Source organism: Ziziphus jujuba, chromosome 4 (genome assembly GCF_031755915.1).
Source record: "Ziziphus jujuba cultivar Dongzao chromosome 4, ASM3175591v1".
In the NCBI taxonomy this organism is placed as follows: Eukaryota; Viridiplantae; Streptophyta; class Magnoliopsida; order Rosales; family Rhamnaceae; genus Ziziphus; species Ziziphus jujuba.
Window position 1 is genome coordinate 10,848,697 of NC_083382.1, and position 22,829 is coordinate 10,871,525.

Here is a 22,829-nt window from a genome sequence, read left to right on the forward strand (position 1 = left end):
CTCATTTGAGATATAATCTGGTTGGTAGCAAATGGGTATAATCAGAGACCGGGTATTGATTACTCTGAAACATTTAGCCTGATCATTAAGCCAGCAACAATCCATCTTATTTTGTCCATTGCTTTGTCTAAAAATTGGTCTCTTTGACAATTGGACATTAACAATGCTTTTCTTCATGGTCAATTGAATGAGGAGGTTTATATGTTTCAACCGCATGGCTTTATTGATCAAAATAAGCCCTCTCATGTTTGCAAGTTGAAGAAAGCAATTTATGGATTAAAAAGGCACCACGGGCATGGAATATGGAGTTGAAATTGTTTCTTCTCTCCTATGGGTTTGTAAACTCTCATTCGGATGCATCCTTGTTCATCTTTAATAGCTCAGGTACGACCGTTTATTTATTGATATATGTTGATGATCTTGTTTTAACTGATAATAATGATTCTGCTCTCTCGGATTTTGTTCAAGCTTTATCAAATAAATTTTCTCTTAAGGACCTTGGCCCGTTGAATTACTTTTTGGGTGTTAAACTCCATTCAACTCCTTCTAGTCTTCTTCTCACTTAAACAAAATACATTGACGATATACTTGAGTATATGGGCATGACTGAAGCCAAGATTGTCACCACTCCTATGGCCTCCTCAACTACTCTTATGCTACAAGATGGCATAAACTTGACCAATGCTACCCTGCATCGTCAAGTGGTCGGCCATTTGCAGTATCTCTCTTTTACTAGACCTGATATTTTTTATTCGGTTAACAAGCTGTCTCAATTTATGCACAAGCCAATTGAGACTCATTGGGCAGCAGTTAAACGGGTTCTTTGCTACCTTAACGGTATGAGCAGTTATGGTCTTTTTTTTCGGCGTGGTTCATCTCTTTCTCTTCATGCATATAGTCATGTCGATTGGGTGGGGAACAAGGATGACAGTACCTCCACATCTGCTTTTGTTTTATTTCTTGGATCCTATCCTATTTCTTGGATGTCCAAGAAACAAAGAACCATGTCTAGATTTTCAACAGAAGCGGAGTATCGTTTTGTGGCAACAACAACGTCTGAGTTATGTTGGCTTCGTTCCATACTACATGAACTTCAAGTTTCTCTTCCAAGTATTCATGTTATCTATTGTGATAATGTTGGTGTTACTTATATTTGTGTCAATCATGTTCTTCATTCCAAGATGAAGCATGTCAAGGTAGATTTTCACTTTGTTCGTGAAAAAGTTACGAATGGTGAATTGTGCGTATGCCATGTGTCCAGCAAAGAACAGCTAGCAGATGCCCTCACCAAGCCACTGTCCACGCAACGGCTGCTATTTCTTAGACCCAAGCTTCGTATTTCTTTCCAATACCACCAGCTTGAGGGGGCATAATAGAGATAAATCAACCTCTATTTCATAACTCTATCTATTTGTTTGTTTGTATTTTAGATATTGCACGTGTATATAGATATAGTTACTAGTTGTTTATCTTTAACAAACACTCTTGTACTGTACTGTGTACTTAAAGACTCCTTCTCATGAATGTAAAGTAAGCTTTCCACGATTACTGCATTTTCTCCACACTGTTCATCTCTATTTTACTTTTAGCTTTGTCCCTACTCTGTTTTCTATTGTCACATATGCATTGAATTGAAAAGTGCCAAACTACCCTTTCTTTTGAAAAACAACAATCAAAGCATACTAACCAAACCTGGCTGCATAAAAATCACAAAACAACATTTACCCTGCAAAATTGCTATTGGAACTTAAAAAACATTTTTTTCCCCAATCTAGACCTAAATTGTCTTATTTTGTTTATGTTAATGAAAAACATGTACTGAAAAGATAAAACATATATATAATTACTAAATTTGATTAATTATTACACTCGTGAGCTATGAATCAACTTGTAACATGTAAATTCTATCTTCTAAGCCAAATTGAATGGATTATCATATGGAAAACATCATATCTTTTTGGAGGATTATTCATCCTAAAATGACTTTGAACTTGCTTCACTCGCTGCTGTATTCTTACATACTCATCCTCTGATGTCACCATTAAAATTTCCTTAAGTTTTGGTATTTCACTGACTGAAACTTTGATAGCAAAAGAATCCCAGTTGAGAACATCACTGAAAGGGAATATGTAATGCTATGACACCAAAACTGGCACACATTCTGCGTAGATTGCTTTGACGATTCTGGGGCTAGCAACTTTATGACCACTAGGACAAATACAGAACTTGCTCTTCCTCATCATGTCATGGTATGAAATCCATTCAGGGTGTTTCTCATAAACTTGTATATCAACGTCGTCTTCCTTCCAATGCTGAAACAGTGCAGGCCTTATTACACCGTGCATTGCTCCGCGAAGAATGCCAATAGTGAACGGTTAGACAATGGTAAGTCACCGGTGATACATGTTATCTCCCATGTTTGGAGATTGATTTTGGGAAATGATGTATCTTTCTTGGGATTGAAGTGCTCTGAAGTATTGGCATTGCATAGTACTCGGATGGCTCTTAAATAAAGCAGAGGTACGTACCAAGTTAACATGTTAATATAATTTAATATAATTTAGATATATAAATAAAACCTTGGAATTTTAATTAATTTTTGTAAATTTTTATGGAATTGAAAAGCCATGTTGTTTAATTTAAACTTTTAAAGACTTTATAAAAATTTGGGGATATTTAATATTAATTTTGTATGACTCTTTAAAATTTTATAAAAATTAACAAATATTCAGTTAATTTTTTTTACAAATCTATAAAAATCATATAGTATTTAAAATGTCAACAAGTTTTGTTGATTTTTTAAATTTATAATTTTTATTGACTTTTAAATCAAAATTAGAAATATTTATTAAAAAAAATTCTCCTCTCACTTATCCCAAATTTTTTGAAGACTTTAAAAATAAATAAAATTGAATTATCTCACAAATTAATTTTGCAACCAATTTCTAATTAAAAGAAAAAACTCTAATATTCCTGTAAGGATGATAATCCCACAAGGATCCACCCTATGAGGTAGACTTTTATAAAAAATGAAAAGAAAAAAGAAAAAAAGAAACTATAAACTATAAACTTTTTCTAATTAATTTTATGAAGGTTATAAAATTTCATTTCTATTTTTTTCTAACCAATTTTTCTTTTTAAAGTGATTCTTATGAAATTTTTTTTATTTATATGTGAATATAATTTTGTTACTATAAAGTTTATATTTATATTTAATAGTCAATAAAAGTTTATCAATATTTACGAAAGTTGATCAATGTTTATAGAAGTCTATTAATCTCCATCAAAGTCTTTTAAAATGAATGTCCATAAAAATCAATTAAAGTTTTGTAAACTCCATAAAAGTTAATAGAAATTTATAAATTTTGTAGAAGTCAATTACTAAAACAAATCTACAAAATTCAATTAAAATCATAATTAAATGCACCCCCTTGATACAAATATCAATTTAAATTTGTTATAGAATTATAACTTTTAATCGTAACTCAAAATTTGAAGTATTTCTAGTAAATGAATTTGTATCGGAACTCTACACAATGGTGTATAACTCATAGCCAAAATTTATCTAAAAAAAAGTCAAACTTGATTCTATTTAAAAAAAAAAAATCAATTTAATCAAACTTGATCTATTTTGATCAAACCATCCAAAATTTCAAATTCCAAAAATTTTCTTAAAATGAGACATTACAATTTGATTCATGTTGGAAGAGGCAGCAAAACAACCTAAAAGTACAGACCGAAGAATCTTTAATAAGAAAAAGAAAGTTTTTTTTGTTTTTTTTTTTTTAACAAAGAAAAAAATTGAATTTTTGGAAAAAGCTTGACTATGTTTTGTTTTATCTCACTGGTTTTTTTTAAACAAAATAATAAGTTTAAAAAAAAAAAAAAAAAGGGAAGGAGATGGAGATGGAGATTTTTTTTAATAAAAGGAAAAGATGGTAAAATTATTTAAATGAGATGGCACTAATTCATTCGTGAGACAGATTTAATGTTTTGCTATTATTCTTTTTTCAAAAAAAAAAAAACCTTTTTATTCACCCTACATAAATAATTTTAAAGGTAAATAAATCTACTTCTAACCAAAGAATCAAATGAAAGAAAAAAAAAATGATTCAAAAGTAGAGAACAAACTGAAAAAAAAAAAAAAGATGAAATGCATTATGAAATTTATAAAAAAAAAAAAAATACAGACAAGAAGATTTAAAACTCGTTTCGGGATTTTAACAAAAGAAAATTAATATTCATACGTAATTGTATTTTTTTCCCAAAAAAATAAGTTTGCATAATTATTGACAAAGATAATAAAATAAAATTCATACAATTCTATTTTTCTGATAAAAAAATATGAAATAATTAAAAGTTATACATGTCTTTCTTTTTTTTTGAAATAAAAAATTTTACATTTCAAATGGAGAGTTTACAATTCAAATATATATATATATTTTGAAAGAAGTTTACATTTCAAAAATGAAATATACATTTTTTTTTTTTCCGACTCCATGACAGATCCCAAACACAGTCGAAGATGAAGGCTTCGTAAGTTGATATGAACCTATAAAATTATTATTATTTACGTGTAGGAAAATATCTTTTTATTTAATTATTAGTTATTAATATTATTATAGATCACTTAGTGTCTATGATTGGCATTATATGGTGATGGATATTTATTCCGTGCAGTTATGGTAGAATGAATATATGTCTCTCAATTGTATATTGAAGGTTTGAATGAAAGAAGTTTTATTCCTATCCCAATTTCGTGTGAGCTTGCTTATCTGTAAGATTTACATTTGCTGACCATCTTGCCTGCTCTTTTCTGCTCTGCTTTATTATGTCATTAAGTTTCTCATAATTTTTCATTTTCTTTTTTTTTTTTTTTGAGTAAAATCCTTGAGTTTGGATTCCGTTCATGATGAAGTACACAAGTTCTGTAATTTAGCCATAAAATTTCCAGCTGCAGTTGAAAAGTCGAACTAAAAGTGATAATTTATCTTTATATATAACAAAATAGATTTTTTTTTTTTTTTTCCTCTCAAAATTTATCATCACTCTTTTTGAACCCAATGATGCAAACTGTGAAAACCACACACACTTGAAGCAGAAGCCAAATGGTATGAAATGATTTCTCCGTACACCGATTCAAATTTTTCCTCTATCTTCTATATTTTTCGATATTAGATATTACATGATGGAGCAAGATGGATCTTGTTGGTATTGGTATTGGTACTGGTATTGGTATGGATCATATATAACATTAACAGGCACACCACCAGCATATGGTGTCCAAACTAGCTGTGGTGGATCGTCTTTGTTCTCTTCCTTCTTATCCTCCACAGGGCTTACACTCACAACCTCTGCATACTTCAGGCTTTTCCTCAGCAAAGTGGTGAGCAATACCACATCCAAATCATCCCCTGTTACCTCTATTTGATTCTCCTCCTGCTGAAGAGCTGCTTGTATTACCCCTGTGCATATATGTGAAAACCCAAATTTTCTAAGTAAAAGAAAAACAATCAAATGGGTTGAGTGGAAAAAAAAGAAAAAAAAAAATGATGTTTTTCAGAGAATCCAAATATTTTTTTCTTTGCTGCTTACCATCAACACCAACTGCAGTTTTGATTGCTTTGGTTCTGGATTTCTGGTCGTTCAGAAACACCTTGATTACCACCTTTTGCTGCAAAAAATGAACGAAAAACAACAAATTAGACGACAGACTTTGAGTTTTACACAAAAAGTTTATGATATTCCAACACAAGGAAAATGGTTTGGTAATGGAATAAACAGAGCATACCTTCATGTTTTTGTTGCTGGTTTGCTCAAGATGGGGAAAAAAAGAAAAAAAAAGGGTGACCCAAAAAGGCAAAAACCTTTCTGAAGAGCTAGTAAGAGAGACAGAGAGAGAGTACAATGGAGCTATTGTGAAATGGGTTGGTTGGGCTTTTGAGAGAAGCTATGGCTAATATTTATATAGTTCCACTTGGAGGAGAAGAGGAGCTTGAGAGGAAAGAGCACACTCTCTCTCTCTCTCTCTCTCGCTACACTTTGCTTAGCAGGTTCCAAGCCAGTCAAATTTTTATTTTTTATTTTTTTTATTTTTATTTTTATTTTTGTTACTTTGCAAAGAATTAGCCTTTGCTATTGATATCTAGAATTTTGCAACAAAATTTGATTTTAATTTTTAATAATATTTTTTTTCTTTTTCTATATGACTAATTTTATTTTCTTCTAATATTGACTTATAATGTTTTCGGTTTTACTTCAATTATTATATTTCTTTAGAGATATATTTTTTTGTATATTTTTTAAGAAATAAACTATTTGTTATACTTTGAGACAAGAAAATTAGTTTGTTCTAATACCCGATTAAAATAAACGGATATTGAAATCAAGTATGAGCATTTTAAATTTGTGTTAAAAATTTGAAATTTCACTTGATAAATTTAAAATTTATATCAATTAATTATAGTTCACACAAATTTATATTGATTTTCAAAAAAATATCTCATGTTATTTGAGATACAGTAATAATAAAAATACCAAATTAAAATAAAAGTAAAAATACCAGAATTAAATTTTTTTTTATCATCCTTGTTTTTACTGTTATATCTATATATGTATGTATATATATTTAATCAAAACCTACTTACTGGATAAATATAAATAAGAAAAATATTTAATGATCCATCACTAATAAAATTTACATATTAAAAAACAATTTAAATAATTTCAATGAAAAATTTATTTTTTAAAATTTTAATATAAAAATAATAAAATCAAAAAGTTTTAATTAAATTTTTTCATATAAATTGATGATAAATATCAAAACTTTATAAATAAATGCTGCTACTCATATTAAAGCTTTATCTGTCAAATTTCGTTCATAATCCATATATTAATCCATTGCATCCCACATATTGACAAAACCTTTATAAGCAATAAAGAAAAATCTTAATAATTCTCTCCAATATTTTATTTATAAAAATTAAACTATATTAACATTTTGCTTGTAGTGATAGTTGAAAACGACCACTCATTGTCAAATCTACATGTCAAGTATTCTATACCGCGTACTTGTGGTAGAATGAACTGTTAACAAACAAAATGTACGCTCATTTTAGTTACATTGCATAATTCAAAACATTTGAATTCATCTCACAACATAATTAATTGTTTCTCTCAGCCAAAAGAAAATAATAATAATTATTATTTATTTCCAAGACATTTATGGAAATAAATAAATAAATAACCATGATGCAAAAATATTTGATTAAATTAACTTGCTAGGTTTGCTCTACAAAAGTTAAATTTCTTAACCACATATATAGTACACTTGTACCAAGTCAATATATATTAACTCTTCTCTACATATTTTAATATCCATGTTGTATATTATTGTTCATATAATTAATCACATTTATGATCCATGGTTACGATTCATCATTATCCTCCACTTTCTCTGAAAAAGATTCAACTTGATTAGTAATTGTTTGCTTAATTTATTTTCTTACCACTATCAATTATATATTTATATTTTAAGGAATTAAGGGGAAAAATTATGAAGAAGCTTACTAATTAAGAGACTACTAATCTAGCATTTAGTGAGGGATATGAAATTTTTTATTTATTGTTATACAGACTTATTAGATTATATTTAGGGAATTAAGGATTTGACTTTTCAAAGCTTCGAAATGGTTAAGAGAATAGTCAAAGGAAGAAGTGGTCTCTGCTTTTTGGGAAGCATTTGAAACCATTGTTATATGATATTTCTTATAACAGTGAGGTGTCCCACACGGTTACCACTTGGCCTGGACTTTTTCCCAAAATCTTTCATTTTTCATTTTCCATTATTATTATTATTATTATAACACCAAATTAATTTTCAATATTTATCTCTCTTTTACTTTTTCTTTTTTTTAGATTTTGACATTTGTTGAGGTGAAATGTTTTTTTCATGGAATCTAAATATTTAAAATAATTTTAACGATTATTATTATCGTCAATGTCTATGTCAAAAGATGTCTATCAAAATATGTCTTTTTATTATTATTATTATTATTAAGCCCTTTTAAATCAATTAAAAACTTGTCAATCTATCTATATCTCATTGAATTTCCAGTGTAGGGCTTGATAAAGTCAACAAGTCCACGGACTATGGGGACATTGGTCTTTTAGTCTACTTATTAAACTTGGACACATTTGAAACTTCCAGTCTTCTTTTCCAAACGTTAGCCTCTTGAATAGTAAGCATATATATGAAATTAATTGAACAATTAAATACAAGCAGTGGAATTTGGGAAAAATAAATAAATAAAAGCTCTAGAACGGTGTGATGCTAAATATTTTCTTTGATACAAAGTAGTGTTGCTATAATTATTATTAGTTTTTTTTTTTCTTCTTCTTCTTTTCTCGAATGGGAGGTATCAAAATAATTATCAAGTGGTATATTGGTTTGTATTTGGTTTAAATCATTCATTTAATATCATATTTATATATATTTTAGTATATATTAATTTTTTACAATGATTTTCCATGTTATTTGATAAATAAATTTCATAAGTGCCACCTATTTAAAAATCTTTGTGTATGATTTGTATGGCTTACCATATGCTTCTTGGTTTACTATAAAAAAGGACCAAGAAATAGTAACGTACCATGTTTGTGCTTCACGTTTGCCAAATTTGTTTGATTCATGTTGGCAGAGAAAGCAACAAAATCTAAAAAGACAGACCGGAGGCTCTTTCATAATAAGAATAATTTTTTTTTTCTTTTTTAAAAAAAGAAAAGCAGTTTGCATTTTTGGAAAAAGCTTGGCTATAATTTGTTCTTCCCACAGGGATTTTTTTTAAAAAAATAATAAAAAAAAAGAGAAGGAGATGGAAATGCAGATTTTTTGTTTTTTTTGACAAAAGGAAAAGAGAAGAAAAATTATTTAAATGACATGGGACTAATTCATTGGTGAGACAGATTCCAATGTTTTGCTCTTATTCTTTTTTCAAAAAAAAAAAAAAGTGAATAATTCTACTGGTAAATAATTATACTCCTAACAAAAATAAAAAATAAAAAATAAAAACAAATAATTCTCAAAAGTAGAAAACAAACTATAATGCTGCCTGGGTTTCCCCAAACAAAAAAATAAAATAAAATAAAAAAGAAAAAAAAAGAGAAACTTATTGACATGATGAATCAGAGTAGAACAAAGCAGACAACATTATAGTTTTTTTTTTTTTTTTTTTTTTTTTTTTTTTGGGGTCGAGAAAGGAATAATCGTTAAATTTGGATATTGTTTATGATGAAGTAGATAAGTTCTGTACTTCAGCCATAAAATTTCCAACCACAGTTGAAAATTTGAACCAAAAGTGGTATTTTATCATTATATATATATGAATTTTGCAACTTATCACTATTCACGAAATTCTATGCTAACATGGTAATTTTCAGTTTGAGGCATTTATTTATTTACTGTAAATCTAGTATTAAAAAGTACCCTTCTAAGGATAGTCAATCAACTTGCTACTTTTTTTTTTTTTTTTTTCTCTACTTGGACATTTGAATTTCATGGCAGATCATGGTTACCATAATAACAAAAGGCATTTTTTTTTTTTTTTTTAAACCAGCAAGGCAATGGGCACTGTGAAACCCCACGCATTTAAAGCAGAAGCTACGTAGTGTGAAATGATTTATTTTATTTTATTTTTTTGGTTGTCCATAAAGATTTGGCTTAAAGTTTTTTTTTAAAAATAAAAAATTGAGTAAAAATTTGGAAAAACTTGTCTCTTATGCTTTTAGACTATAAATTTAGGTAAAAAACACAACGTGATCTTTTAGGTATAACAGTTTCAATTTTTATTTAGTAGCTAGGTAAAATTTCAATTTTTTAAATAGGGTGTATATGGACAGAAAATAATGATATCCTATGTATCCTTTAACAGTTTCATACTTTGTTTATTTATTAAACAACGACCTTCTTAAATATCCAATTATTGACCAATGTTAAAGTCTATTATTAATAATTTAAAAAAAAATGTTAAAGTCACTTTTTTTTTTCCTTTTTATATTGAAAGGTAAGCATGTGAATTTGAATTCTTAAAGTTATTCAATTTTGTGCTTTTTTCCTGAGGAAACAATGACGTTTATTATTATTATTATTATTATTATTATTATTTTTAATGATTTGGATATCCTATGTATCCTTTAACAGTTTCATACTTTGTTTATTTATTAAACAACGACCTTCTTGAATATTCAATTATTGACCAATGTTAAAGTATATTATTAATAATTAAAAAAAATGTTAGTCACTTTTTTTTTTCTTTTTATATTGAAAGGTAAGCATGTGAATTTGAATTCTTAAAGTTATTCAATTTTGTTCCTTTTTCCTGAGGAAACAATGACGTTTATTATTATTATTATTATTATTATTATTTTTAATGACTTGATACAGGGTAGGATGCTCTGTCCCTCCTCTGTTTTCTATTCTCACATATGCATGAATTGAAAAGTGCCCAACTGCCCTTTCTTTTGAAAAACTACAATCAAAGCATACTAACAAATTCTGGCTTCATAAAAAACATTTTTTCCCCCAATCTAGACCTAAATTGTCTTATTTTGTTTATGTCAATGAAAAAACTTGTACTAAAAAAATAAAACATATGTCATTACTAAAATTTGATTAATTTTATACTTATGTGCTAAGAATCAACTTGTAACGTGTACATTCAATCTTCTAAGCCAAATTGAATGGATTATCATATGGAAAACATCATATCTTTTTGGAGGATTATTAAGCCTAAAATGTCTTTGAACTTGCTTCACTCTCTGCTGCATTCTTACATACTCATCCTCTGATATCCCCATTAAAATTTCCTTAAGTTTTGGGATTTCACTGACTGAAACTTTGATAGCAAAAGAATCCCAGTTGAGAACATCACTGAAAGGGAATATGTAATGCTGTGACACCAAAACCGGCACGCATTCTGCATAGATTGCTTCGACGATTCTGGGGCTAGCAACTTCATGACCACTAGGACAAATACAGAACTTGCTCTTCCTCATCATGTCATGGTATGAAATCCCTTCAGGGAGTTTTTCATAAACTTGTATATCCACGTCATTTTCCTTCCAATGCTGGAATAGTGCAGGCCTTATTCGACCGTGCATTGCTCCAGCGAAGAACGCCAGTATTGAACGGTTAGACAATGGCAAACCGCCAGTGAGACTTGTTATCTCCCCTGTTTGGAGATTGATTTCGGGAAATGAGGCATCTTTCTTGGGGTTGAAGTGCTCTGAAGTATTGGCATTGCATAGAACTCGGATGGCTCTGAAATAAAGCAGAGGTACATACCAAGTTGCCCGAGGACCCTATTAAGAGATAACAATCCTTTGGGTTTATATCAAAATGATCATTAATTGATTGGTTAACATATTAATATCACTTAGATATATGAATAAATGAATCTAATGAAACTAATTATACTCGATCAAATAATGATATGTGTATATTTATTAGATATTTTGGCAAATTATATGGTATTTTTAATACTATTGGAGAAAAAAATATAGTATACATATGGAAAAAATAAAAAATAAAAGTGTTAATTTTACCCAGTCATGGCAGGATAGCATGAAATGATCAGCTCCAAGGCTTCTGTTCCAGTATGGATATCTTTCGGAAACAATTCGAACATAATCAACGACGGTTCGCTCAAGAACTGCTTTGTCGCGAATGATGGGATGGAATAGGTACTCAATTATCATCACAACACTAAAAGGAAGGAAATAGACATAAGCTTCATCAGGATTATAAGTCCTGAATTTTGTATCAGTTTCCATGAAGCTGAGGAACATACCCTCCATGGAATATATATTCTTGCAAGGACCATTATGGAAAATTGGTGGCTCTCCTTCTTCATATACAAATATCTTAAAGAGACGCTCCATTAGAAGGTAACTCCTGCTTATGATTGAAATAAATTGAAGTTACAGAGTGAAGAAACTTGGTACTAGTATTATAGATTTTACTAAAAAGTTTGTTGATTGCCCAATCATTGACCCAAAAACTTTTTTTACTTTTAATTTTTGTCACTCATATTATTATAAAATATAGTATACCTGCGTTCAGTTTGCTCACATGGAGCTCCCAGGTTCATTATGTTGTTTCCTATAAAAATCATTATATTTTTTCAAGTTTTCTTATTGAAAACCATCATTGATTTTGCTGAAATTTCTTCAACATGCATATAAACATTGCTAGAATAACATATTGCAAATTGTTGAGGATTCTTTCCCCAGTATGCATTATTAGATAGGTTTTAGTCAATTAGTAGTTAAACTGAATTTGATAATTTGATGAGTAATGTATACGTAATTAGCAAAAATTTTGATGTTTCAGCATACATGGGTAACTAAAATAAATCAAAGAAAAAGTAGAAAAACAAAAATAAAAATAAAAGTATGATGATATAATTGTTGGGATACAAAAGTTTGAGTACCTATGGAAGGCATTAGGGTTTCTGTAAAGTTCTCCATGTGGAACATAATCTTCATCTTGAAGAGTTTTAGTATGGTTCTGTATTTTCATTGCTTCCTTTATCAATGCTCTAGCTCCAGCAAGACGAGCTTCAATTTTCTCCAGATTTTCATCTCCATGAATATTAGCTTTGTGGTTAACACTTTTCTCAAGAAAAGTATTATTCTGCTTTCTTTTGTCCTGCACAAAACAGGATCAAAAAACAAAAATTTTCCACATGAAACACAAATGGCATAAGATAATAGAAGAAGGGTATAATTGATTTTAATTTCATTCATTAAAGAAAAATTGAAAAAAGAAAGCTCTGAGGCATAAATAAAGCAGAGTTGGCACAGAAAATGTGAAATACCATGTTTGAATAGTTAATAGAAGTCCTTGCCGTTAATGGAGATGTATAGAAACCAAACCATGAAATTGATCCTTCGGAACTTCTTGTCACAAAGAAAACTGAAATTGCAGATAAAGAAAATATTGCAAACACAATCATACTTGAAGCTCTTCCATCAATCTGTACCATCTCTCTCTTTTTTCTTTTTTTTTTTAATCTCTATTTTTTCTCTCTAATTCTGTAACAAAAGGCATAGACTCAGAAAAACAGACGCAGTTTTCTCTGCCTTGACAACGTGTCTGAGTCTCTATGTCTTCATTTTTGCAAGAAGCACCACGTTGCCATTGTTTCGATGACCCTTGGAAAATTGACCAAATCTTCGGTTTGTGGACAAAAAAATTCTGTTTTTAATTGATTGCATTTTTTGTTTTTTTTTCCCTTCTTTTTTCTTTTTTTATAATATGATTATCATGTGAATGCCACGTGTCAAAGAAAAAAAATCAACTGATTAAAAATTTTTCATTTGAAAGAAATAATAAAATTGGCAATTACAAATCAGACAACCCAGTAGATGAAACATCTATTTCAAACTTAATTAATTAGAACGAATATATATATATATATATATATATATAATATGATTTATTTATAATAAAATATCTACACACCCAAGGGTATTTTTGAAAAATTATTACTTTCTCATCGTTTCGTCAATATTTATTTATTAATTTTAACAGTTGAAAATTAAAATTGTATTTTCACTTAATCATTAAATTATAAAGTATTGATTTTAAATCTCCTTTAAATTTTTAATACTAATTGATGAAAATTGACAAATAAATTTATTTTGATAAATATAAAAAATAAAATAAAGATTAATGGTGATTCTCCACGTATGAAATCTAAATAATTACAATAAGATAGAAATTTGAAATAGTTTAGCTGAAATTTATCTTTGAAATGATGTGAATGGAAATCTTAATAAAGTCTTTGTTATGTTTCTTCCACGCATTGGAAATTGTATCAACGAAAATATGGAATTGGATGATCAAAAAAAGTAGAAAATTTTTTGGAAAAGATGGAATTGAAAGGTAGGAAATCAAATTTCCAAATCGTTGGAAAGTGTAAGCTAGAGAAAGTATTATTGCGTGATGGAAACGTAAGGAAGAAACAAAAATTAAGTGCAATATTGATAATTATAATTTTATTTTAGTTAATCAATTGTTTTTCAATTTTGTTGGCTTTCTCAGGCTATCCAAATGATATTTGTAATCCTGTTGCTTAATTTATGAAATGTGTTTTTTGATAAAATAAAATAAATAAAAAATCAATTTTTTATTAATACAAATTAACAAATTAGTATTGAGATTGGAAATAGAAAACAATATTATAATAAACTTTTTTGTTTATACATTATTCCCTCATAATTTGTCCAAGAAATAAATTTTTTTATTCGTTCATACGTATGAGGACATCTTACAACCGAAGCCATACTCTCTTTTGATGATCATCATTGTGGAATCCACAAAATCTAAATTCTTTGCTTTTTTTTATAAAAAAAACATTTTTTTTAACACTTTAGATATATTTGAATATACATTTAAATTGAATTTCTTTACCTTTCAAAATTTTTGATGATAAAATAATTTGATCTTAACGATTAATAATTGAGATTCAAAATTAAACATAAAAAATTAATTAATTGATTTTATTTTTTTTAACATTTTAAAATTAAAAACCTACAATTAAATTATGATGCATGTATGTTGATAACAAGTTTTCATTTTAATATCATATGCATGTATGTGTTCTTATTTTCAATACTTTAATACAAAATCAAAAGGTCTTACATGCAATTCGTTTTTGGTAATTACAGGTTTTGCAGGCATTGAGATTGAAAAAGGTCAGAAGCAAAAGAAAAGCGACATGAAATTTATGGAAACGTTGGCAGAACGATGTGCTCCACTCCCAATGCCTAAGCCTTCTTTGGCCTCCTCCCTCCAATTTGTAAGTTCGTACAAAAGAAGGGTATTTGCGTAAATCAAAATCAAAGAATTTGATGACCCAAAACAAACAAGAATTTATTATATAATAAAAAATGTTGTCTAAGTTGAGTCTTTTTAATTATTGTTTTCTTTGAACTTTGAGAAACTTTTCTGAATTTTATACTCTTATGGCCAATTTAACAAACTACCAACATGTTGGCTCCAAAAATAAATAAATAAATTTGTTTTTTTCTGAAAAATTAAATAAATTTGTTGTTAATATGGCATAGTTGCGTCTCATTTTACAATTAAGATTTAACAAATGGTGGGGTCTTGGAAGAATTTTATAATATTTTTGAAGTACTAACTACTGCTAAATACATACTTTTGAATTTTATGAACGCTAATTAATATGGTACTTTTAGACTTAAAAGTACAAAGCATTTGTTTGAAGTTTGGCTAAAAAATAAAGAAAATTTTTCTTACAACAATCACATTAAATTAGATAAACAATTATTTTATTTACTTATAATTAATTAGCATATATATATATATATATATATTTTAATGAAATGAGAGATGAAATTTGTCCTCTCATTTCATTAATGAATAAATTATCTAGCTAGAAGCTCATACAATTAATAATGCAATGTGAGATCTAATGCACAATCACGATAATTGTATAAAATAACTTCATTTTACTGGTTGGCCGGTGCTGGTACTAATTCCTATGATTTTGTCTAAGCAAAACCTATAAATTTATAAAGCTTTAAATTAATTATGCTTAGTAGTGGTTGGATTTTTCTTTTCCCAATAGCGATTTTCATCCACATCAAACTCTGAATTCTAAATCTGATGGTTACTCCCAGACTTTATTGCTAAACCAAACTAACAAATTCACTTACTTATAGATTCTTTGAATATCAACTTATTTGATATTATTTTTCTAGTTTATATGCCCGTTTAAAATTGCACTTACCTTCTTTTTTTTTTTTTTTTTTTCTGTGAAGGCACTTACCCATATTCAGATGACTCTTATCGTTTTTTTTCGACCATTAATATGTCAGATTATTTAGTAAATAAAGTTACTGCTATAGCATAAGCATAACTCAATTAATAATCTTAATTCAAATATATATAAACGAGTGGACATAATTTTGGCATATCTCCTCTAAAATTTTCTCTAAGTACAATTGCTATATTATTAAAAACTAAAGGATTAATATGTAATTTCAAACAAGTATCTATATTAGGTATTGGATAATCATTTAAATTCAATCCCATACGTCTTTTTCTCTCTCTCTCTCTCTCTCTCTCTCTCTCTCTCTCTCTCTCTCTCTCTCTTTTGCTTGGGGTAATCAAAATACCTTCGAACTCAAAATCGAAAGCATATTTAGTTATTGGGTAATCATAATACTTAATTATTCATATAAAAAAGATGCAAAAATACTGGGAGCAAAAAGAAAAGGGCACTTAAACTCTTATTTTGCAACAAATATTATACGGAAGAAAAGCATTTAAAACACACAATCATTTCGTACTATTTGATATGTAATCCAACATATAACAAAATAAAATTGGGTTTCTTCAAATTCAACTCTCACAGTATATTCTGAATCAACCTTAAATCAAAGTACAGGAGAACTCTAACCTTCTACTCCTCCGAGGTTTGGATATATCATTTAGAAACCAAACCCATTTCTCATACATAATGGGCCACCTAATTGAGTCCAAACTTTGAACCCAATTCAGCTAAAATGCCACTCAGTTCATTAGCAATAGCTTCACTAGCCTTATGATATCCATCATCATCATTAGAAGTCAATGAGGAACCAGATTCTTGCAGATAAAATTTAAATGTGAAGCTGCAGTCCTTGAGAGGAAACGTAACATTGCCGTTGATATTGCCGCCCCTCTTATTGATATAGCCAGGGTAGTCCTTCTTATTGAATTCTACTTTCTCTTTCAAACAAAAACCAGCAGTTTCACAAAGCTCCTCCAGTTTCCATTGTCTATATGGATCGTCATCCCTATGTGTTATATGAACTTCACCATCTTCTTTCAACAACTCACTCGCACTTTCAAAAAAAGCCCTCACCAAATGCCTATGCCTCCTACTCAAAATTTTTTCAAATGTACATCACAAGTTAAAACAAAACTAAATTCAAAGGATCATTAAGAAATCTAAAAAATAATTGAGTGAAAATAAGTAACTTACACGATAAGTAATTCGTCTCTTTCTTTTAACCAGCTTACATGGCCTGCATGAGGGAAGTTGAAGATGATAACATCAAATTTCATGGATTTTAATGTTGGATGTTGGTTCATGTCATGTACATCCACTTCATGTAACACCAAACACCCTCTCTCTTCCAAGTCCTCCAAATACGATGCGCAGTTTATCCCATACCTCCTCAACAAAGTCACTGAAATTGATTAACATAAAATTATCAGAGCTTATAAAAATAATTTAATCACAAATTGTTCAGTACTTGCTTACAAATTGAATTGAAATTAACATAATTAATGATAAGTACCTTTATCATCAAAAGAAGTCGCAACCATGTTAGTTGCAGAGCCAAAAGCTCTAGCTAAACATGAAGAAAATGAGAAATTCCCTTCCCCAACCAAAAGCATCTTCTGCCAGCTGCTATAGTGTTTTATCCATTTCTCTTCCATATTGTTATCCATTTTTTTAAATACTATATTTATATATATGGATATATATTCACACTTTTTATATGATATATACATATATTTTGTAATTTGTTTATGAATTCATATATACTCATGAAAGTGAAAGAGAATTTTGTGAATTGATTGAATTTTTTTTTTTCTGACTCAGAATGCTAAGCAATATGTAATTATTTCCAACAACTAGAACCTTAATTACATGGAGGAATAGTTTCAATCTAGTAAAAAGAAAATGGGATACAAATTACTTGGAATATAGATTACCTAGAAAGCAAGGCTTGAATTAGATTCTGATCATTTAATTGTGGTTCTAGATAAAGAAAAAGGGGGCTATGGGGTAGAAATCTTCACTTTTGGGCTGCTTTGGAGGAGTTAAAGAATCAGAATATTGGCATGTTTACTTTGTTCCTATTCCCTAGGAATCAAATAAAACATCGCTCTCATTATTTACTTATTATTATTATTTTTTTTTTGGCATTCCATAGTTTAAAACTTGATACAGAAGTTCATTTTGTTATCTATTCTTTTAGATTTGTTGCACAATATTATTCCATAAGCAACATCCATAAGCAACCGTTAGATATGAATGACTTGGTGTAATAATCTATCACATCATTCATAATAGGCATGCATTTTATTTTATTTTATTTTTTTTCGGTTTGACGCTGTACAAAGATATAGATATTATATAATAATAATAGTTAATAAACAAGTCCCAAAAACATTCACCTATGATTCTGTCTAAGCAAAATCTATAGATTTATAAAGCTTCAAATTAATTATGCTTGGTAATGATTGGATTTTTCTTTTCCTAATAGCGATTTTTACCTGCATCAAACTTTGAATTTTAAATCTGATGGTTACGCAGGTTTTACTGCTAAACCAAACTTACAAATACACTTATTGTAGATTGTTTGAATATCAACTGTTGTGATACTATTTTTCTAGTTTATATGCCCCTTTAAAAATTGCACTTACCATTTTTTTTTTTTTTTTCTGTGAAGGCACTTACCCATATTCAGATGACTCTTATCATTTTTTCGACCATTAATATGTCAGATTATTTAGTAAATAAAGTTACTGCTATAGCATAACTCAATTAATAATCTTAATTCAAATTTATATAAACAAGTGGACATAATTTTTGCATATCTCCTCTAAAATTTTCTCTAAGTACATTTGCTATATATTATTAAAAACTAAAGGATTAATATGTAATTTCAAACAAGTATCCATATTAGGAATTGGATAATCATTTAAATTCAATCCCATAGGTCTTTTTTCTTTTTCTTTTTTTTTTTCTTTTGTTTGGGGTAATCAAAATACCTTCGAACTCAAAATCAAAAGCATATTTAATTATTAGGTTATCATAATATTTAATTATTCATGTAAAAATATGCAAAAAAAATACTGAAGCAAAAAGAAAAGCAGCGCACTTAAACTCTTATTTTACTTAAAACACACTGTCATTTCGTACTGCTTGATATCTAATCCAGGTTCAGTTTTCCCTCTTTTATTTTATTTTATTTATTTATTTATTGTTCATATGTCTAAACCAACACATAACAAAATAAAATTGGGTTTCTTCAAATTCAACTCTCACAATATATTCTGAATCAACCTTAAATCAAAGTACAGGAGAACTCTAACCTTCTACTCCTCCGAGGTTTGGATATATCATTTATCAGGTAGATATATATATATATATATATATAAAACCAAACCCATATCTCATACATATGGGCCACCTAATTTAGTCCAAACTTTCAACCCCCAATTCAGCTAAAATACCATTCACTTCATTAACAATAGCTTCACTAATCATATGATATCCATCATCATCATTAGAAGTCAATGAGGAACCAGATTTTTGCAGACAAAATTTAAATGTGAAGCTGCAGTCATTGAGAGGAAACGTAACATTGCCGTTGATATTGCCGCCCCTCTTATTGATATAGCCAGGGTAGTCCTTCTTATTGAATTCTACTTTCTCTTTCAAACAAAAACCAGCAGTTTCACAAAGCTCCTCCAGTTTCCATTGTCTATATGGATCGTCATCCCTATGTGTTATATGAACTTCACCATCTTCTTTCAACAACTCACTCGCACTTTCAAAAAACGCCCTCACCAAATGCCTATGCCTCCTACTCAAATTTTTTTAAAATGTACATCACAAATTAAAACAAAACTAAATTCAAAGAATCATTAAGAAATCTAAAAAATAATTGAGTGAAAATAAGTAACTTACTCGATAAGTAATTTGTCGCTTTCTTTTAACCAGCTTACATGGCCTGCATGAGGGAAGTTGAAGATGATAACATCAAATTTGATGGATTTTAATGTTGGATGTTGGTTCATGTCATGTACGTTTACTTCATGTAACACCAAACACCCTCTTTCTTTCAAGTCCTCCAAATACGATGCGCAGTTTATCCAATACCTCCTCAACAAAGTCTCTTGAGATTGATTAACATAAAATTATCAGAGCTTATAAAAACAATTAAATCTCAAATTGTTCAGTACTTGCTTACAAATTAAATTGAAATTAACATAATTAATGATATGTACCTTTATCATCAAAAGAAGTTGCAACCATGTTAGTTGCAGAGCCAAAAGCTCTAGCTAAACATGAAGAAAATGAGAAATTACCCTCACCAACCAATAGTATTTTCTGAGAGCTTCTGTAGTGTTTTATCCATCTCTCTTTTTTCGTAGCCATTCTTAAATATAAAATATAATTAGTATCTTGTTTTGTCTGCAGAATTTGTTCACTTTTAAATACTGAAAAGAACAGGATTTAATTAATATTGTATATTAATGGTTGATCATTTATTAAATTTCCATAACGTATCATATATCGAGGAGGCCAGTGATCTTAGAAAAACTAAAAAGGCATGCATCTAGTTTGATGTTTCAAATTTCCAAAAAAAATACTATTATTTATTATAAATTATAGGAATTCCAGGATATATACATTGCACTGGGTAATTAAAACAAGCGAAATTGAACAGCAATTTTTAAGCATATGCATTTAAAACAGCAATAAGACTAGCTATTGCTGAACACTTCGGATTCTGTTTTAAGCAATATACATTTAAAACAGAGTTTTTGCAATCAGAAAGGCTTTTGATTATCTCATTTGCGGCTCTGAATGACATAAAAAATAATCACACTTAAAAGCTTCACTAATCACGACAGAAGGAATTGCATAAGTTTTAGCCTAACCAGTTTCCTTAGCCGGCAGGTGTAGACTGTAGTTCTGGCTTTGGATTATATATTATCAAGAACTTCCATGCATTTGAGTCCTCTGTTTTTATTTATTGTTTATTAGAAAGATATATCAAATTTATACAACATTCTTTGCAACCGAGATCAGCAAGTACATGTTTATATATATATCTTCATAATTCGTTCATTTCAGCTAAATTGAAATAGGGATGTACATATAATTAATTTTTGATATATATGAGATGGTTAATGAAGCGCGTAATTTCCAAAATGTAAAACCAGATATTAGGAAATGGAAATTTGAATTTTGTGTCCGAGACAAAATTTGAAAGTGAAGCATTCTTTGAGGGGAAAGGTTTGGCTGCTTCTGATGAGACCGCCTCTGACATTGTTGTAGCCTGGATAGTCAGACTTGGAAAATACCACTTTCTCTTTCAAACATAAACCTGCTTCTGAACCAACCTCTTCCAACTTCCATTTTTTGTAGGGGTGATCATCCCTGTGTGCAACATGCACTTCACCACCTTCATTCAGCATCTCCCTTGCATTTTCAAAGAATGCTTTCAGCAATTTCTTGTGCAACCTAACACCCCCCCCCCCCCCCCCCCCCCCCCCCCCAAAAAAAAAAAAAACAATAAATAAATAATTAACTAAAAAATCATATTTAATTATATTCCAAATTAACTTTTATATATAAATTTGATTTATAAAAAATGAAAAAAAAAAAAATATATATATATATATATATATGTATATATTTATATATATATATATTTTGAGAGAGAGACTTACAAAATGACAAATTTGTTGCCCTCACTCACTCTAAAATGTCCTGCATGTGGAAAGTTGTAAATGATAATATCAAATTTCATGGATTTGAGGATTGGATGTTGGTTCATGTTTTTTGCGTCCACTTCATGCAATACTAAACACCCCCTATTCTCTAATTCTTTCAAGTGTTTTTGGTAGCTTCTCTTCGACCGGTATTTCTTAAACAAAGCATCTAAAACGTCAAAATAAAATATAAAATAATGATATATTAATATATATGGTCGAAATCAATCTATACAAAAATCATACGATGGGGCAAGTGTTAGATTACATGTAATTTTTAATAATGCACCTTTACTATCGAGAGAAGTAGCAACCATGTTGGTTGCAGAGCCAAAAGCAGTAGCTAAACATGCAGAAAATGAGAAATCCCCTTCTCCAACCAAAAGTATCTTCTGCCTGCTGCTGTAGTGTTTTATCCATTTCTCTTCCATGCTGTTATCCATTTTGTTAAATACTATATTTATATATATGTATATATATATATTCACACTTTTGTATGATATGCATATATTTGTTTGTTTATGAATTCATATATACTCATGAAAGTGAAAGGGAATTTTGTGAATTGACTAAATTTTTTTTTTTTCTGACACAGAATGCCAAGCAGTATGTAATTATTTGCAACAACTAGAACCTTAATTACATCGAGGAATAGTTTCAATCTAGTAAAAAGAAAATGGGTACAAATTACCTGAAATAGAGATTATCTAGAAAGCAACGCTTGAATTAGATTCTGATCATTTAATTGTGGTTCTACATAAAGAAAAAGGGGGGCCTTTACCAAAAAAAAAAAGGGGCCTATCGGGTAGAAATCTTCACTTTTGGGCTGCTTTGGAGGAGTTAAAGAATAAGAATATTGGCATGTTTACCTTGTTCATATTTACTAGGAATCAAATAAAGTATTGCTGACTATTTATTTATTATTATTATTATTATTATTATTATTTATTTTGGCATTCCATGGTTTAAAACTTGATATAGAAGTTCATTTTGTTATCTATTCTTTTAGATTTGTTGCACAATGTTACTCCACATGCAACATCCATAAGCAATTGATAGATGAATGACATGGTGTAATAATCTATCATTTTATTTATAATATGTATGTATTTATTTAGAAAAATGATATTTGCTATTAATGACTATTACCATATATATATATTTTATATAAAAATAATCTATATAAAAATAAATCTCATATATATATAAAAAACATATAAATATTGAACCACTA

At 28.8% G+C, this 22,829-nt stretch overlaps 5 protein-coding genes and 1 pseudogene across 7 annotated transcripts; all 6 read right to left on the bottom strand.

Annotated features, from left to right (window-relative positions):
* Positions 1-1,883: 1,883 nt before the first annotated feature.
* LOC125422057 (probable glycosyltransferase At3g07620) lies at positions 1,884-2,539 on the bottom strand (annotated as a pseudogene).
* A 2,431-nt stretch (positions 2,540-4,970) lies between these two features.
* On the bottom strand, positions 4,971-6,019 carry LOC125418245 (uncharacterized). Its single transcript, XM_048472667.2, has 3 exons — positions 5,792-6,019; positions 5,596-5,674; positions 4,971-5,465 (listed from the first exon to the last, which is right to left on the bottom strand). The coding sequence occupies exons 1-3, from the start codon at positions 5,795-5,797 to the stop codon at positions 5,182-5,184; spliced, it is 369 nt and encodes a 122-aa protein (XP_048328624.2). The 5' UTR covers positions 5,798-6,019; the 3' UTR covers positions 4,971-5,181.
* Positions 6,020-10,655: 4,636 nt separating this feature from the next.
* Positions 10,656-13,272, bottom strand: LOC107416806 (probable glycosyltransferase At3g07620). The gene is made up of 4 exons (XM_016025341.4): positions 12,876-13,272; positions 12,489-12,706; positions 11,602-11,950; positions 10,656-11,358 (listed from the first exon to the last, which is right to left on the bottom strand). The coding sequence occupies exons 1-4, from the start codon at positions 13,041-13,043 to the stop codon at positions 10,696-10,698; spliced, it is 1,398 nt and encodes a 465-aa protein (XP_015880827.1). The 5' UTR covers positions 13,044-13,272; the 3' UTR covers positions 10,656-10,695.
* A 3,131-nt stretch (positions 13,273-16,403) lies between these two features.
* LOC125422056 (uncharacterized protein At4g26485) lies at positions 16,404-17,656 on the bottom strand. 2 transcript variants are annotated; one of them, XM_060816633.1, is made up of 3 exons: positions 17,377-17,656; positions 17,058-17,265; positions 16,404-16,953 (listed from the first exon to the last, which is right to left on the bottom strand). In XM_060816633.1, the coding sequence occupies exons 1-3, from the start codon at positions 17,591-17,593 to the stop codon at positions 16,560-16,562; spliced, it is 819 nt and encodes a 272-aa protein (XP_060672616.1). In that variant the 5' UTR covers positions 17,594-17,656; the 3' UTR covers positions 16,404-16,559. The 2 variants fall into 2 exon arrangements, with proteins under 2 accessions (XP_060672616.1, XP_060672617.1); XM_060816634.1 differs by having other exon boundaries at positions 17,058-17,249; positions 17,377-17,649.
* A 1,630-nt stretch (positions 17,657-19,286) lies between these two features.
* Positions 19,287-20,252, bottom strand: LOC132799067 (uncharacterized protein At4g26485-like). The gene is made up of 3 exons (XM_060816734.1): positions 20,102-20,252; positions 19,782-19,989; positions 19,287-19,677 (listed from the first exon to the last, which is right to left on the bottom strand). Exons 1-3 carry the CDS (start codon positions 20,250-20,252, stop codon positions 19,287-19,289), a joined length of 750 nt encoding a protein of 249 aa, XP_060672717.1.
* A 607-nt stretch (positions 20,253-20,859) lies between these two features.
* On the bottom strand, positions 20,860-22,388 carry LOC107416824 (uncharacterized protein At4g26485). Of its 2 annotated transcripts, XM_016025361.4 has the most exons (4): positions 22,287-22,388; positions 21,885-22,027; positions 21,554-21,764; positions 20,861-21,344 (listed from the first exon to the last, which is right to left on the bottom strand). In XM_016025361.4, exons 2-4 carry the CDS (start codon positions 22,024-22,026, stop codon positions 21,047-21,049), a joined length of 651 nt encoding a protein of 216 aa, XP_015880847.3. In that variant the 5' UTR covers position 22,027; positions 22,287-22,388; the 3' UTR covers positions 20,861-21,046. The 2 variants fall into 2 exon arrangements, with proteins under 2 accessions (XP_048327226.2, XP_015880847.3); XM_048471269.2 differs by lacking the exon at positions 22,287-22,388 and having other exon boundaries at positions 20,860-21,344; positions 21,885-22,169.
* Between the last annotated feature and the right edge of the window lie 441 nt (positions 22,389-22,829).